Source organism: Ursus arctos, unplaced genomic scaffold (genome assembly GCF_023065955.2).
Source record: "Ursus arctos isolate Adak ecotype North America unplaced genomic scaffold, UrsArc2.0 scaffold_37, whole genome shotgun sequence".
Lineage (NCBI taxonomy): Eukaryota > Metazoa > Chordata > Mammalia > Carnivora > Ursidae > Ursus > Ursus arctos.
This window is the reverse complement of record NW_026623053.1, coordinates 5,816,670-5,834,188: the sequence shown is the minus strand read 5'-3', so window position 1 is coordinate 5,834,188 and position 17,519 is coordinate 5,816,670. Positions and strand designations below refer to the sequence as shown.

At 42.0% G+C, this 17,519-nt stretch overlaps 1 protein-coding gene across 1 annotated transcript in view; it reads left to right on the top strand.

Moving 5' to 3' along the window:
• The first annotated feature begins 6,587 nt into the window (after positions 1–6,587).
• Positions 6,588–17,519, top strand: part of SLC7A8 (solute carrier family 7 member 8) — a 50,943-nt gene continuing 40,011 nt past the window's right edge. The window contains exon 1 of the mRNA XM_026486427.4: positions 6,588–7,649. Within this exon, the coding sequence (XP_026342212.1) occupies positions 7,499–7,649 (151 nt within the window). The 5' untranslated portion in view covers positions 6,588–7,498. The remainder of the gene's footprint in view (positions 7,650–17,519) is intronic.

Below are 17,519 nucleotides of genomic sequence, written 5' to 3'. Positions count from 1 at the left end.
AGATGTCCCAACTCCAGCAGGCAGATTTAACACAGGCAAACAAGGACAAATTCCTCTGTTCTCTGCCTTTTGTCCTATTCAGGCCTGCAACAGATTGGATGATGCTCACTCACATTGGGGAGAGCAACCTTCACTGAGTTTACTGATTCAAATGCTAATCTCATCCAGAAACACCCTCAGGAACACACCCAGAAATAATATTTAATCTGGACATCCTGTGGCCAGTCAAGTTGACTCATAAAATTAATCATCACAGTGCATGAGGTCCTTGAAGGCCGGTCTTTGCTCACCATTGTATTCCTAGCACAGTAAATAGTTGATCAGATTGGCTGAATAGGTTAATGAAATTAATGACACCCAGTTACATATAATCCAATTTCTATTAGAATTTCTTTCTCTATTAGTCTAATAAATTGTGTAGTATTGGAAATTTCCTAAAAGATACATTATCTTTTAGGGATTTTATATTCTATATCAGTGATCTCCAAACTGTAGCCTGGCAAAAGTTGCAAATGATTGGATCCATAAATTTTCACTTACCTAGAGTTTTGTATTTCCTTCCCAACTTTGCTATGCATTTCTAATATAGGAGATCACAGTTAATTATCATGGTTTGGTGAGAAAGAGGAAAGAAGAAATAAAGCTATATTTTTAAAAATTTGTCTTAAGGAGAATAATTAAAGGCATAGCTATCACCAAATTAGCCACTATCGTTTTTGACATCCCCACAATTAGGACATTCTTGGATTTGGGGACCAGAAGGGAGTACTCTTTGTAAAATCCTCCTTTGGAACTTAGAATTTAGATTTTCAGCAATTGGCAGTAAATGATTAAAATTTATTTTGAAAGTGTACCTTTATTCTTTTTTTAAATTAATTAATTAATTTTTTAAATGTTTTTTTATTATATTATGTTAGTCACCATACAGTACGTCCCTGGTCTTTGATGTAAAGTTCGATGATTCATTAGTTGCATGAAAGTGTACCTTTATTCTTCTGATTCAATACGCAATGACTGTTGAATGAATATGTATTTATGAATTTGTTAAAAAGCAAAATACAACTGAGTAAATTTGAAACCCTAATTGACTTTATTTAGCAATTCATGAATCAGGCAGCATCCCATTTAAAGAGTGGAAAAGGACTCCATGGAGCTGTACAAAATGAAAGTCTTTTGTAGGCATATAGAGGCAGAAAAAGAAAATTTCTAACAAAGTGTGGGCACCTAGGTGGCTTAGTCAGCTGTGCGTCTGCCTTCGGCTTAGGTCCTGATCCCAGGACGGGATGGAGCCCCACATTGGGCTCCGTGCTCAGTGAGAACTCTGCTTCTCCCTCTCCCTCTGACCATCCTCTGCGCTTATGCTCGCTGTCTCTCTCTGTCTCAACTAAATAAATAAAACCTTAAAAAAAGGGGGGGGGGGCTCCTGGGTAGCGCAGTCGTTAAAGCGTCTGCCTTCGGCTCAGGGCGTGATCCTGGTGTTCCGGGATCGAGTCCCACATCAGGCTCCTCCGCTATGAGCCTGCTTCTTCCTCTCCCACTCCCCCTGCTGTGTTCCCTCTCTCGCTGGCTGTCTCTCTGTCACATAAATAAATAAAATCTTTAAAAAAAAAAGGGGGGGGGGAGTGGATTATTTCAGGCCAGGTCACCTTCCTTTGGGGGAAGGTCAGGGGGTCTACCAGGAAGCTTGCCTCACTAGTACTGATCAAGTAATACCAGACTGGTTAAAGGTCACATTTCTGGGAGAGGCTGAAAATGCAATTAGATTAGATATAAAGCCTTGGTTTGCTGACATAGGGCTTAGCACAAGTGACTCCATTTTGAGCCTGTTGTCTCTCTCTCTTTTTTTTTTTTTCTTTAACAAATTCTATATGCCAAGCACTGCTTTAGGCATTAAGGGTACAATGGTAAAGAAACAAGCCAAGTTTTGTTTGAATGAAACAATTTAAACATATACAAGCCAAGTGACCCCTATCTGCCTACATCCATCTTAAATAATAAAGGCCTGAGGCAGAGCTCAGCATTCAAAGAATAATGAGAAGTCCTAGAAGTCTGGTAGTACTAAGTGGAAGAGCAGAAGAATATAAATTTGGAGTGGCCAATAGGATCATGATAAAGATGACTTCAGATCTGATTCTTATGTATGATGGGCAGCCATTGAAGTGTTTTGAGCAGAGGGTGACATGGTGTAATCATGAATGGAGGTGAAGAAGGAAAACACATGATCAAAGACGTTGGGTGGCAGCTGAAAAGGAATGTAGAGCAAAGGGAGTTGTTAGGGGTCTTTCTTTCTTTCTTTCTTTCTTTCTTTCTTTCTTTCTTTTACTTTTCCTTCCTTCCTTCCTTCCTTCCTTCCTTCCTTCCTTCCTTCCTTCCTTCCTTCCTTCCTTCCATTTTTTATGGGAAGTATTACAGCACATTTGTTTGCTGATAGGAATAATCCCCTAGAGAGTGAAAAACTGATGATGCAGAAGAGAGAGGAATAATTGTAGGAGCAAAGTCCCTGAGTAGGTGAGTTGATCTGGGAGGCTGGTGCCCAAGTCAGGAAGATACATAGGAGCAGGCACAGCACATCCATTTCTATGGGAGAGAAGAGAGAGTATGTGGGTGCAGCTTCAGGCAGACTGACAGAGTTAGTGGTTGGAGGGTGTGGAAGTTCTCTTTGCCTTTCTGTTTTCTCCATGAAACGATAGGCAAAGACATCAACTGGACATGAGGATTTGGAGGATGGTATTTTCAGAGAAGAGAATGAAAGCGAGTGGAAGAGTCTTTTGACTGCAGGACAGTGGTAGGAATGCTGGGCATTGTTGGAGGCAGGTTGAGATCTGTGTTCCATATGAAATGATCTTCAAAGTCAAAATTTTGATTGTGTTTTTCTCCTCCATCTACAGTCCAGCTCCTCTCCAAGCACCGAGGACTATATCTTACTACAATTAATACACACATCAGTCCATCAGCTAGTATTTAATTTATTTATTATGCATTAATATACATTACCATTCATTCAATCAATCAATCAATCAATCAATCATATTTATTGAGTTCCAGGCACCATTTTTGGTATTGGGGTTACAGCAGTGAACAAAATAAATCTCTAATTTCAGGGAACTTACTTTCCATATCCTAAAAGATATGAGCCTTTATCTTTGGTAAACATAAATCCTCAGTGAAAACCAATTAGGAACTGGAAGTTTCCACATTTAAGTACTCAGGATTTGAGTCACTTAAATGCTTAGAAAGAATATCAACGTCCTGAGACAGATTTGGCCCAGCAAAGGAATTAAGGACATGAAGCTGCCTCAGGGAACGCACCTTTATTTCTTTCCCACTAGTGCTGGGCTAGCTCCCTGGAATCCAGCCAAGTGCAGCAGACAGAAGAGTAATCTGCTGGAATTTTTGTCTCTGGTGTCAGAGTAAGGATTCATCATTATCTCCAGAAGAGCATGAATTAATTGACCATCGTAACAAAACAGGATCTGCTTCATCCAAATTCTCAGGACTACATAAACCCTGGAAGATACAGCTTCCTTTGAACTTATGAATGTGTCCAAAATGCAAACAGAGCATACTCTAAAAAGGGCTTGTTATCTAACTACATCTCCTCAATTCATCTTCCTTCCTTTCTGACCTGTTTTGGCTTTTTCTTTTTTATTTCTTTCCTCTTTGCTCACTAATTTTCATCTGCTTTCCATTTGGAATGAAATAAAGGGTCTAGAACCACTAGCTCAGGAAACCACTGTTTCACTGTTTGACCATAGGCAGTGGTCACTGTGACTTTAGGAAGAAAGCTGCCTTTAATTGAAACCAGGGTTTCTTCTGACTCTGGGCATGTAGGTGCAAGCAGAAGAATGGAGTGGGAGCATGGACTGTGAGTTTCCTCCAGGAAGAGATTTGGGTCCTCTCTTTGTGATCTCAGACTTCACAACTGTGTTAGAAAAAACAAGAATAAAGCGTCTATTGGGTCCCAAAGGGAAAAAAAAAAGAATGGGGTAAATGAGCTTTGTGCTTTATTCCTCTGCATTAACAGATACTTCTTAGCTGTTGTTTCAGAAAGGAAATACGGGAACATGACTGTTTTGTTCAATATATTCAAGTAGTGTGTTCCTGTGCCATGTCTTTCTTTGTGCAGTAGGTGTCAGCCTCATACAGCCTTTCTCTTGCTAAGCCCATACTCATTAGAAAACGACCCTCTTACCCACCCTTTTCCCTAGTTAAAAGGATCACTTTCTTCCCATCTTAAGTGTGCAAATCAACAATAAACAGTCACCCAGATACTGGAAATAGAGTTGTACTAATACAGTTGGAAAATGGCCAAACCGAGCACTATGTGAAGGGGGTAACAAATGTTGAAGGGGAGGGCAGATTAAGTCCTGTGGGTGTCACTGAACAGATGTTAAGTGCCGACATCAAGGTGGCTCTCTAAAAGGCACAGTTATGACATTGACTCCAGAAGATGTGGACATGGCCCTGACCAAAGGCTTTCTGTTTCCCTCAGGTGGAAGAAGTTGAGACATCAGCAAGTAGGTATAGTGTCCCGGGAAGAGCTCTCCATGTGTAAACTATTGCCCAAAAATAGAATGTCTTGTTTTTGACCTCAGGTAAGATGCTTCTCTGAGGCTCAGCTTTCTAATCTTCGTAATAGGAAAAAGTCCACCCAATGTATTTAATAAAGAGGGAAAAAAACCCTGAGCTATTGGGCATAAAACAGTTTGTAGATTGTAAAGTAGCATTATTTAAATGTAGAAAGTAGAATAAAAGATGTAAAGGCAAATATAGAATAGTTAGGAGTAAAAATAATTCAGTTTTCAAAATTTCAATAAGAAACTTCAGTTAATCATTTCTGCAGATTTTTTTCAGCGTATTACATCAAGATTTTTGTACTCTTTTGTGTTCAGTATTAGTCATATGGAATTTTCACACCCTTAGGGTTTATTTCACAAAAAGATTCCAACCTGAAAAAAGCCATGTAATATGAATAAATGGTCCTGTTGAAAGAGGGAAGAGTCCTTAGTACTAAGTACTAAGTATTTTAGTGGTGTGCTTAGTACCACCACATCCCAAGAATGTGTTTGATCCCACAACCCTCCTTAACTTCTTTAATCATAAATTCAACCGGCTAAAGCCTGCCATTTTGTGGTCAGTTTGCACATTCATGTTTTATCTCATATTAAATCTACATCAGTTAAATTAGAAATATAAATATTACTGAAAGAACTCATATTTGAGAAGGAGAAAGATTATTTGTCTTATACCTTAATGTTGAAATTTGGGCAGAAGTCTTCAAATCATATTGTTTAAAAATGAATCCATCAAATTTTTCCTCAATGCTTTGTCCTTCAGGAAAGGCCAGAGGCAACTCAAAATTGCCATGACTCATCCCCTCCCGTGGAGCTTTGTGCTATATATTTCCTTACTTGTCTACTCTTTTTATTAAAAATCCTATTTATTTATTTATTTATTTATTTATTTATTTTGCTGAGGCTTTCAATTTGCTGTATCTTGAAGAAGAGGTTGAACTCCCAACCTTTGAAACTTTTTTATACTTGCTGAGTGGTTACGGGGCAAAGTGGAAATACTGTGGATTGGACTTTATCTTATTTGGAAAGTCTTTACTACAATAGCTCAACCATCCCTATTTTAAGCAATTAAGTATTTATTTTCCTTAAAATCCAATGTCTTTTGCAACATTTTCCAAAAAGTGACGCCAAATTTCTGTAGTTACTGGTCAGCTTGGGGACCTTTATTTTTTAGACCCACTCTAAAATCAAGCACTTTTGCATAATTTGTTTAACACAGATTCAAAATAATTTTATTTTAGATTTATAGTGTGGCCTGCTCTATTGCTTCTTGCTGTTTTTCAAAGTACTTTACAAATATAATAAATATCGTTGCTCTCACCGTAAGGCAGCAATTCCTGGGTTAAATTCTTTAGGGAAGCCAAGACACAATATCCATATGGTAATAAATTGCTTATCTCTTAACATCAACAATCTGCTTTATGATCAGAAAGGTGCTGAAAGCTCCCCACTCCTTGCCTGGTCTGCCTCTCAAATAATTTATCAATGCAAAAAATATTAGAAGCTGTGAAAGTTTCCATTCTACCAGATTTTGTGTCATTCTTTCCTGGATCTAAGGTGGGAGTCTTTTTTGTCATGTCTTAGCTAACACTAAATATGAGCTGTGAACAGTAAGTCTACCACCTCTTTCTGGTGATTGTGTTTCACCCATGCCCTTCACAGTTCACAATTATACTAAATGAACCTCTTTTCCATTATTCTTAATCCTTTCCATTCCCCTCCCCCAGCTGTGCATTTCCTACTTTCAGAAACTTGAAGACAAGGTCCTTACAACCTTCTCTCCTGTATCCTCAAATGATCCGGACATAAATATTTTAGCACAGTCACCAGTGTATTTCTGATGGTATTAAAGTGTCTGCACAACCGGTCCCTTATTTACAAAGCTCACAAACGCTGTATGACCTGTAACGCTATACCAGCTAATGAACTCTCCCAGAACAGTTGACGTGGAACGATTTTACTTCCACTTCTCACAAGGAGAAAGATGGAGAATGAGAGACGATTACAAAGCAGAATATTTTAATCCATCTTCTCGGTGATCTTCGGGGGCTGTGTGCTAATATTTAAATTGAAGAGGAGGGAGGAGACGGACAGAGGATGGAGAGACCGAGGAGGTGGGGGCGGAGCTAGCTCAGCACATAAAACCCCATGCTAAAAGGGAAGCACAATCGTGTGTGCCAGAGTCACTCTCCCATAACCTAGAGAGATGGGGCAGTCTGTGCCGTGAGGACGGAGCTCGGAAGAAAGAAAACAAGGACAGGAAAACAAACGAGACATACGAGGATATCTGGAAAAAGCAGAAGGCAGAAGACAAGGAGGGGAAAACAAACCCACAGCAGGTGGAAACAAGATCTAGAGCAAACCGGTCTGGTCCACAGTTGTTTTTCTGGAAGAGCAGAAAGTACCGGAGGATTACCTGTTTTCCCCTCAGTTAATGAAAACTCTTATCTTCATCAAAAAGAAAAGGCTAAGGGGAGGTAAAGACAATCTTTGTTTTCTTAGGGGCAGAGCTGAGTGAAACCCAGACTATCTTTGAAGCGTCTAAAATAAGCCACTGCCTGGTACACATTGCAGAACCATCCTGGTCTCTGAAGATCTACATCCCCTTCAGGAAAATTCCAGCCGGAGTAGCTGGTACAGTTCTATTTTTATATTTAAATATCTATGTCTCTCCCCCCCCCCTTTAACAACCCCTTCCTTGTTCGAAAGCACGAGTGACAAGAAAGTGTCAATACGGAATAGGAATATTTTCAGTTTTCTCTTTTTATCTGCCTGAGTCTTTTTTTTTTTTTAAAGAGGGTAGAAGTGGTCCTTATTTCAGAAAAGGACGTTTCAATTTGAAAGACAGTCTCTTAAAATATATTTACACCCACACGTATTTAGAAAGAGAGATACCTTTTGGAGGTGGAAATCCTATAAGAAGGATGGAAAAAGGAGCCAGGCACCGAAACAACACTGGAAAGAACCACCCAGGTGGGAGCGAGTCAGAGGCCAGCCCTGAGTCTGGTTCCGGAGGGGGCGGAGTAGCCCTGAAGAAAGAGATTGGATTGGTCAGTGCTTGTGGTATCATTGTAGGTGAGTCCAATTACTTTTCCCACCCACCACACCTTCCCTTCTCTGGTGGTCCTCTTGTGGAAACTTAGCCCCTTGAAAGTGCTATTTTTGCTTCCTACTCCCTGAGAAAAGAATTCTCATTCTCTTGTGCTGTAACCCATCCCCTACGGGTCAAGTTTGAGGGTCTAGGAAGCTGTGTATGTCATGCATCTCCTTCTTCAAACCAGGCTGAGCAGCTCTGTCCAGTGTTCATGGAATGGAGCAAATAGGGCTCACACACCTGGCTGAGGGTCAGCACTGCCTGGGAGCTTGTTGAAAATATAGGTCTCCTGGCTCCACACTTGAAGGCTCTGATTCCGTTGGCTTACGGTGGGGCTAGGGAACCTGAATTTCCAACAAGCTTTCATGCAGCCATCTCTTTAGCAGGCCGTGGACAGGCTTTTGAGACCTACTTAGTAGATATTCTGTTGTTGTGTGTTCTGAGAAATGTGGGCCTAGGGGATGTGTAATAACAAAAATAGCTACGACAGCAGTGATAACGCCTTGCCCTTCTATAGCTTTTTCATCTTATGGAGCACTCTCACTTTGTAAAGTAGATGCGACAGCGCTGCTATTCCCATTTCACAGATGAGGAAATAAATCATGGAAGAAAAGGAGAGATGAGATGGATTGTGCCTCTCCCTAAACATAGAGTTTGCAGTTTCTTTGGTTGCCTAGCAAGTCCGCCCAACTCTTAACTTTCATGGAAGACCTTATGAGGTTTTCAAAGGGAAATAGGAGTAAGTAGAATGACTAAAATGTGGAGTCAGGGGGGGAACTGATGGGTAGAATGTGTCCCAGCTGGAGGACTTTGAAGCTGGGGGGCCCAAGTGTACCTGAGAATGCCAGTGCAGGCCCCTCACCACAGTCTGCTGGGCAGAGGGTCCCAAATATGATTCCATCCCTAGACAACACATCTTCCTCTTTCCAGAGAGGCCCTGGAGATGGATGGGCAATGGCTCATTACTGTCCTTACTTCAAAGGGTGAGCGTTTCTTCTGCTGTTTTTGGTAGAGGGCTTTACCCTCTTCCCAGAGAAAGGGGCGTGGGATGGTCAGGCCAGATATGTTTGTGTCATCTCTCCAGAGTTCCTTTTGAGGGCTTATTGTGTCCTGTTGCCCATGAATCAGTGTCTCTGGATGAGTCCGTGTGATATGCAGGAGCACAGAGGCATTTTGGCGTCCAAGCGATAGTGACACTGGAGAACACCCTTGAAATCAAATAAAATCAGTACAGTATTCAGATAATCCTCTTCACCTCTACACCCAGACTTCAGTGATCATGTTATCTCCACGCTGTTTTCAAAATGGAATCCCGTTTTATCTAATTCTCTGAGTCTGGGAAATTTTCCAGGTATCTACAGTTATAAGAAAGGTAATGTTATTTTTAAAATTACAGTCATGATCTGAATCTCTCATTACCTTTTCTTTGCTTCTCCTTTATCTCAATTGCTGTAAAAAATGAGATCAGCAAAGTATTCAATATGTACAGCACATGCCAATTTAAGGTCTATAAATAGCCCAGAGCCCGTTACCTCTTTCACCAGTTTGACTGATAGGATTAAGCATTTTCCTCCCTTTGGGGAGGTTCTGATTCACACGCAGATGTGCACACCCACATGCACACAAGCACAGTCAAACCTCCTTTCTGCCTCAGCCTTGCTCACCCACCCCCGTGTATGTGCAGGTATTCAAGGGTAGAGGATATTTTCCTATACACTGAGGTGGTTCTTGTCTCTTTCTTCAATAGTTTCGTGAATGTTGAAAAAAAAATACAATCTCAGTTGGGTGAATGTTACTACTGATGTGTCCACAACCTCGTGGATTGTGCTTCAGTGTGAGAATAGTCCCAATATTCCCACTGACATTACAGTGACAAGAATAGTAACTCTGAGGTGAAGAGAGATCCCAAATAGGTGATTTCAGAGAAATCAGGATGTTTTTCCAAAGTGTGAGAATCTTTGTAGAGTTAATAGGCACTATTCCACCTCCATTTTAAGCTAGGGTGAGACGCAGATTTTCCCTTTAGGATGATATGGGGGCGAAATCCTTTCTGCTTCCCCTCCTTTGTGGCTGTTCAATCGCAGATGTGCTGAGCAGCTGCCCTGTCCTCTTCTAAAAGGGTTTCTGAGTGAATAATAGTGATTCAAGTCTTTTCAAGACCAAATGCAAAAATAGAAATGGCATTTTCCATGCAGAATTCAGTGATCTTCCAACACTGCGGAAGAGAGAAAATTAGAAGGCAAAAAGAGAAAGGAAATTTCCTAAGTGGGTCAGGTGATGCGGTATGGGAAAGGAGCATTTGCCCCAAATCCATCTATCTCATACCCAACTGACTTAAAAGGATAAGTTAAACTGTGTGTTTTGTACAAGCTCATAAAATTTCATTGACGGTCATCATTGATGATCTAAATAAGGAGTAACAGAATGGCAGGTGTTACAGGAATATAGGGTGGACTAATAGAAACCCATGCCCTAGAGTTACTTATAATCTGACTGGGGAAATGAGATTCATATACATTAAACAAAGAACATTAAAAATTAATGATGTGGTTGACTTATGTAGGAGCTGGATGAGGGGAAAGTTAGGTGAATTGTGGGAAACACAAGGAGAGAAAAGTTCTCACCCAGCACTAGATTAAGAAACATCTTGGGGCGCCTGGGTGGCACAGCGGTTAAGCGTCTGCCTTCGGCTCAGGGCGTGATCCCGGCGTTGTGGGATCGAGCCCCGCATCAGGCACCTCTGCTATGAGCCTGCTTCTTCCCCTCCCACTCCCCCTGCTTGTGTTCCCTCTCTCGCTGGCTGTCTCTATCTCTGTCAAATAAATAAATAAAAAATCTTTAAAAAAAAAAAAAAAAGAAACATCTTGAAGGATATGGGAAAAAATAGAATGGAGAAGGTGATGCTGGGAGATTTCATAGGTAAAAGAATAACAACTAAATGGTTATTCCCGTGAGAAAAAAAAAAAGTATCTTCTACATCTTTGAATCTGTGGTAGTTAGCCTGACATGGAACAATAGCTCAAATGATTGTTGTACTTAATTGGTTCTTGGACAAAAATCTGAATGTGGTAGTAATAAGAAGTGTTTGTCAGTTAACTGTTGGGAACCTGGCTTGAAAAATCTTTAAGAAAGGAATAATTTCATCAGCCTAGACAATTAGATTGGGCCATTTTAATTTTTTTTTTTTTTTTAAGTAAGCTCTACACCCTGTGTGGGGCTCGAACTCACAATCCTGAGATCAAGAATTGCACGCTCCACTGAGTGAGCTAGCCAGGCACTTCAGGCCATTTTAATTTTTTAACATCACCTTTGCCCTAATCTAACCAGACTGTTGCTCTCCATGCACTTGGCTAAGGAAATCTGTTGGCAACAGATGAACTTAGATTTCACCATGAATGTGAGGTCCCCGCAAAATCTAAAGAGAGTGTAATGGAACAGCAAAAAAAAAATTGTTTTAAATATTTTACTTTCTTATTTGAGAGAGAGAGAGAGAGCATGGGTGGCGAGGAGGGGCAGAAGGCGAGGGAGAAGGCTCCTGGATGCGGGCCTCGATCGCACCTGGGATCATGACCTGAGCCAAAGGTAGACGCTTAACAGACTGAGCCACCCACGCACCCCATGGAGCAGCAAAATTTATCTACTAATGATACCTAAGCTACTGTTAAAAGCTATCATTATTTTTTTAAGATTTTATTTATTTATTTATTTATTTATTTATTTATTTTAAAGATTTTATTTATTTATTTGACAGAGAGAGACAGCCAGCGAGAGAGGGAACACAGGCAAGGGGAGTAGGAGAGGAGGAAGCAGGCTCCCAGCGGAGAAGCCCGATGTGGGGCTCAATCCCAGGACTCCGGGATCACACCCTGAGCCGAAGGCAGACGCTTAACGACTGAGCCACCCAGGTGTCCCAAGATTTTATTTGTTAAGCAATCTCTCCACCCAACGTGGAGCTCAGACCTCCAACCTCGAGATCAAGGATGCACACTCCACGGACTGAGCCAGCCAGGTGCCCCAAAAGTTGTCATTATTAAGCACTTATTATATGCCAGAAACTTGCCCAATTACAGTAACATCAGTATCCTATTTATTTCTCGCAATACCCTTCTTGGGAGGCACTTATTATCCCTTTCTCCAGGTAAAGAAATAGAGGCTGAGAGGGGCAGGCAACTTGTTAAAGTTCACACAGCTAAAGAAGTATTGAAGGGAAGATTCAAACCTAAAGCTTGTCTGAATCCTGAATTGAGTTTTTAAGCATTCTTCTCTACTATTTCTATTTTTATGTCCTAAAGGCATGCTTTCCTTTAGCCCTGGGCAGAGGTCCTTATTTGTTTTTACAGATGAAGTTAGTGGTGTGTTCCCAGTGAAGAAGTGTCCCAGTGTAAAGGGGAGCTGAGCATTCAGCTAGGAGTGGAAGGCAACCTTCCTGGTACGATTGCAGTATGACTTGGGGGGCAGCCTGAGGTTGACTCAGCTATTACAGAATCTGGTCGGCACAGACCATCCTCCTATTAACTCTCCCACATGCACACCTTTCCTTTATGGACCAGAGTTTTCCCCAGCATGGTAGGGGTGCCCACAGAGTTCCTGGCTGTTTAGGTCACTTTATACCAGTTACATATTTAGGTATATACCCAGAATTCAGGTTTGGAGGCACCAGGCCGCTGCAGAGCCTAAAGAAAAAATATTTTTAATATGTCAGACCATTTTGTGTTTAGCACAATGTGTATTTATGAACGGACTTGGTATACTTGCTGCAGAACAATACTGAATGCAGATCTAGCTATTAGACCACTCTTTCCCACTAACAAGATTTTTTTTTAGTATTTATTGAGGCACCTGGCTGGCTCAATGGGTGGGGCATGTGACTCTTGGTCTCAGGGTGGTGAGTTCAAGCCCCACTGGGTATAGAGATTCCTTAAAAATAAAATCTTAAAAAAAATAAATAAAAAAATAGTATTTATTGAGCACTTAGTAAATGCCAGTTCTTGTGCTATGAACTTTTTATGTATATTACCTTATTTAATCCTGACCACAATCCCCCAGAAGTAGATACCATAATTATCTCTAATTTTAAACATGGGGAATTGAGTCACAGAGCTGGCAAATAATTTGCCCATGGTCACACAACTGATTACTGAGATGGCCTAACTCCAGAGCCAAAGCTCTTAGCCATTGCTAATTGCTAACTGGCAACCAAGAGAGAAAGGAATAAAGCCAGTATATATTGTGTGGTGGGGGAGTGGGCCATGGAGGACCATAACCTGACATTGGAGTCAGGAAAGACCATACATACCTGATACTGCAAAGGTTGGAGGAAAAACTTTATTTTGTTTTATTCATTTATTTGACAGAGAGAGCACAAGCAGGGGGATCGGCGGGTGGAGGGAGAGGGAGAAGCAGGCTACCCGCAGAGCAGGGACCCCAATGCTGTGGGGCTCGATTCCAGGACCCTGGGATCATGACCCGAGCAGAAAGCAGATGCTTAACCAACTGAGCCACCCAGGCACCCTGACTTTTTTTTTAAAGGGTATTTGTCAACAAAGAAGTGTAGCTATCTGTATGACCATACTACAGTGGCACTGGGCTGATTTGGACATTTTTCAAGTCCAAAAGATTTTCAGACCCATGTGTTTTCCACCACTTCAGAAGATTTTACATTTTAGTCTCTAGTATGATGTTTATTAGCTTTCTAATCCCCAAAATGCTACTGGGTGTTAACCAGAGGGATGGAGTGTGACAATTGCTTCTTGAGTTTGCACTTCAACTTTTTTTAAAAACATGGAGGGATTCGGATTTGGTTCATTCAAGATAAAAATGTGTTTAAAACTCATTGTTCTCAGAGAAAACTCTGAGACGGAAGCCAAGTAGGAGGCTTGTCAAAACAAACACATCTTGGTGAATAGAAAAAGGCTATTCCCAGCAGTGTAATCTTAAAAATAAGTAGCTACCATTTACTGAGCACTACTGTGCACTGCTAATGGTACCTGATCAGTGCTTTATAAATATTCTCTCCTAATTTCATGTAGTTAGTACAGTTATAGACAGGAAGGGTTTGAATGAATAAGTGGACAATGGCAGAGCCAGGATTCAACCTCAGGTCATTGAACTCTGAAGCCACTGGGCTTAACCAAAATGCTCCACAGCATGTAACTCCAGGCAGCTGGGGACAGGGATCCTGTTGCATGCTTCCTGCCTCCAGGAACCACGGAGCTCAAGGAGCAATCTGGGTGAGCCTGCCACTGGCAGGGCCATAATGTGTTCTCCCAAAGAGCAGAGCTGTGCAGAGCGAGTGACTAGCAGACTCTTGGGGTTGGGGGAAGACAGTAGGAACCCAGCAGGTAAAAAATTGTGTCCAAGAAACGGAACCAAATAGCTCATCTTATTTAGAAAAACACCACCAACAACAAAAATACCCTGTACCCAGATCACATGACCTTCTCGGAGAGGCTGGCACCATATCTATAGCTTTTCTGAATTAAACCAGCTTATTAAAGCAGCATGGAGGTATGGGGCATACACATGGGGGTTTCTCAAGTTGCCTGGCTACCAAGGTTTTCTGCTTTCCTCTGAGGGTTAATCCAGCATCACAGCTACCTATAAAGAAATACCTCAGGAATTTCTACTGTTGCTCTTGTTTTGTCGTTGTTAATGTTTGGGGTGATGCAGGGCTGTCAAAAAAGCAGGCGTGAGCAACTAATCCAGTAATATATTCTGAACCACCAGAAACAACCACCATTCTGGAGCCCGGGGACTAGGAACTGTTCCAATTTTTAACTCCTTGTTGAGCACACGAAGCAAGAAAGAGTATGCCTTGCACCCCTCCCAGCACATGCCTACAGAGGAGGCCCCCCAAGTCCTTTCTCCCAGGAAATCTGGAAATGGTAAACTGCAGGCTGCTCCTTGGACAGAAGTAGGAGCTGCTGATCACGGGATTTCAGACCAGCCCGCATTTTAACATTCAACAGACACTTATTCAGCACATTATATGCTAGGCCCTGTGTAGAGCACTGGTGAATTTTATTTCTAAGAAGCAAAAAGTACCCCTCAGGCCTATTTTAAGCTGTTTTATTTATAGAATGAATGAAGTTTGAGCTGAAAAGCTTTATCGATTACATCTCATCCCTCATCCTTTGTCACAGTCACAAGTATTCCCGTTGGTTTGCTCCCTACTTTAAATAACCTCAGCGTGAGCAATGACGTCACCCCTGGGGAGAGGGTGTCACAATATGCCAGAAGATGTTCCAGGGAACCTCACACTGCTTCACATTGTGAAGGTGGATTACCCAGAGAAAGTACCCATGCTGCAGAATTATCAATGTACTTTTCTCATCGGTATATAGATTTTAAATGTGCCTGTTTGTAGCTCAATGAAATGCATAAATGCTTTAGCTGTTTCTTTAGGGTACAATTCTGCATGTTTAGTAAGCAGTGGATATAGGCAGGTCAGGTTGCCTTAGGGATAAGGCAGCTTCTGTTAAGCAGGCTCTGATGCTGGCATAGAGGGCACATAATGAATTTTTCCATGATTTGTATCAGCGTGTCGTTGAAAAGGAGGAAGCAGTGATAATATAGCAAAAAAGGAGGGGCTCTGGAAGTAGTCTTAGGTTTGTAAACTGCTTGTCTGTTTGTAAGCTTTGTAACCTGCAACAAGTCAGTTATCAGTTTACTTACCTGTAAGTAGAAGTTTCTTGTGGAGTATTAAAATAAATCTGGTATCCCCTGGTATATATTTAATAAATTTTCGTTTCTTTCTCTCCTTGAGCTCCTCCTCCGCCATCACTCTCACTTTCCTCCCACCTCCAATTCCCTGACACACATTCACTTATTCGGGTTCAGAAATTTAGGTTGGAATGATCAGGCCAATGAAAAGAACTGGCCCGTTCAGTCCAAGCCTGACCTGTTTATCAACCAGCCAATGCTTTCCCCTTCTTCTCTGCTGATTGAGTCTTCTTACTCATCAGCATCCGTTGTGTACTTCCCCTCTTCCAGGAAGCTTGTTGTGAGCAGCCCACGACAGTGACCTTTCCATTCGTGATATCTTGTCATATAGCACAGTTGTTGTTGTCAGCTCCGTGTCCACTTACGTGTCCTCACTTCACACAATTCCTTGAGGACAGGGACTGAGTCTTACTCATTTTCACATCCCTGAGTATTCAGCCTGGCACGTGGCAAGTGCTTAGAAAGTATTTGTTGAATAATAGCAGTCGGTTAAAAACAAATCATCCATTGGAGATGTTTGACAATGTGAATATACTTAATGCTTCTTCCGAACTGTACACTTAAAAATGGTTAAGATGGGGGCGCCTGGGTGGCACAGCGGTTAAGCGTCTGCCTTCGGCTCAGGGCGTGATCCCGGCGTTATGGGATCGAGCCCCACATCAGGCTCCTCCGCTATGAGCCTGCTTCTTCCTCTCCCACTCCCCCTGCTTGTGTTCCCTCTCTCGCTGGCTGTCTCTATCTCTGTCGAATAAATAAATAAAATCTTTAAAAAAAAAAATGGTTAAGATGGCAATTTTAATGTTACATGTTTTTTACCACAATAAAAAAATTTTTTAGCCTAAAAATGAGTTATTCTCCGGGTGTCTGGGTGGCTCAGTTGCTTAAACGTCCAGCTCTTGATTTCAGCTCAGATCATGATCTCAAGGCTGTGGGATTGAGCCCCCTCATCGCCTCAGGCTCAGCACTCAGCGGGGAGTCTGCTTGAGATTCTCTCCCTCTTCTTCTCCCTCTGCACCTCTCTCCGCTCATACTCCTCTCTCTCTAAAATAAACAAATCTTTTAAATACTTTATTTATTTATTTGTCATAGAGAGAAAGAGAGCACAAGCAGGGGGAGCAGCAGGCAGAGGGAGAAGCAGGCTCCCTACTGAGCAGGGAGCCCAATGCAGGACTTGATCCCAGGACCCTGGGATCATGACCTGAGCCAAAGGGAGATGCTTAACCAACTGAGCCACCCAGGCATCCCTAAACAAATCTTTTAAAAAATGAGTTATTCTCGGGGCGCCTGGGTGGCTCAGTTGATTAAGTGTCTGCCTTCAGCTCAGGTCGTGATCCCAGGGTCCTGGGATTAAGTCCCACATTGAGCTCCTTGCTCAGCAGGGTGAATCTCCCTCTGCCTGCTGGTCCCTCTGCTTGTGTTCTCTCTCTCTCACACACACAAATAAATAAATAAATAAATAAATAAAATCTTTTAAAAAAGTCATCGAAGTTCCATTCTGAAAGGGACTTTAGGGATTAGCCAGATGATGACAGTGACGCTTGAGGTTAGAACAGTGTTTCTCAATGTTAGTGCTGTTACCATATGGGCCAGATACTTCGTTGTTGTGGGGGGCTGTCACGTGTATTGAAGGATGCTTAGCAGCAGCCCTGGCCTCCACTAGATGCCAGTAATACCCCTCCTCCAGTTGTAACAATGAGAGTGTCTGCAGTCATTGCCAACTGTCCCCTGGGGCTGGGGGAAATGGTACAAAATTGCCACTGGATGAGAACAACTGAGATAGACAAAACCTGTCTCTACTGGTGCCTGGTTCCCCAACAAGACAGGGAGATGCTGGAGGCCAAATGTGAATCTTTAATGGATATATGTGAGGACTCAGCACTTGTAGCCCCTCAGGCCAGGATGCCTGCTTTTCAGGGGCTGGTGGGTGGTGGTTGGCTCCATCTACTTCATTTAGAGGCCATGTGTGAACAAGTGCTTCCCAATGACCTTTTAAAGCAAGCATGTACAAAGTGGGTGCTCAATAAATACTTTTTGAGATGCAATTACCTGCTGGCCGCCCACCTGCAGCATCTAAAAATTATACCTAGGCAAGCAGACAAATGACTCAGAGAATGCTTCATGGTCCTGGC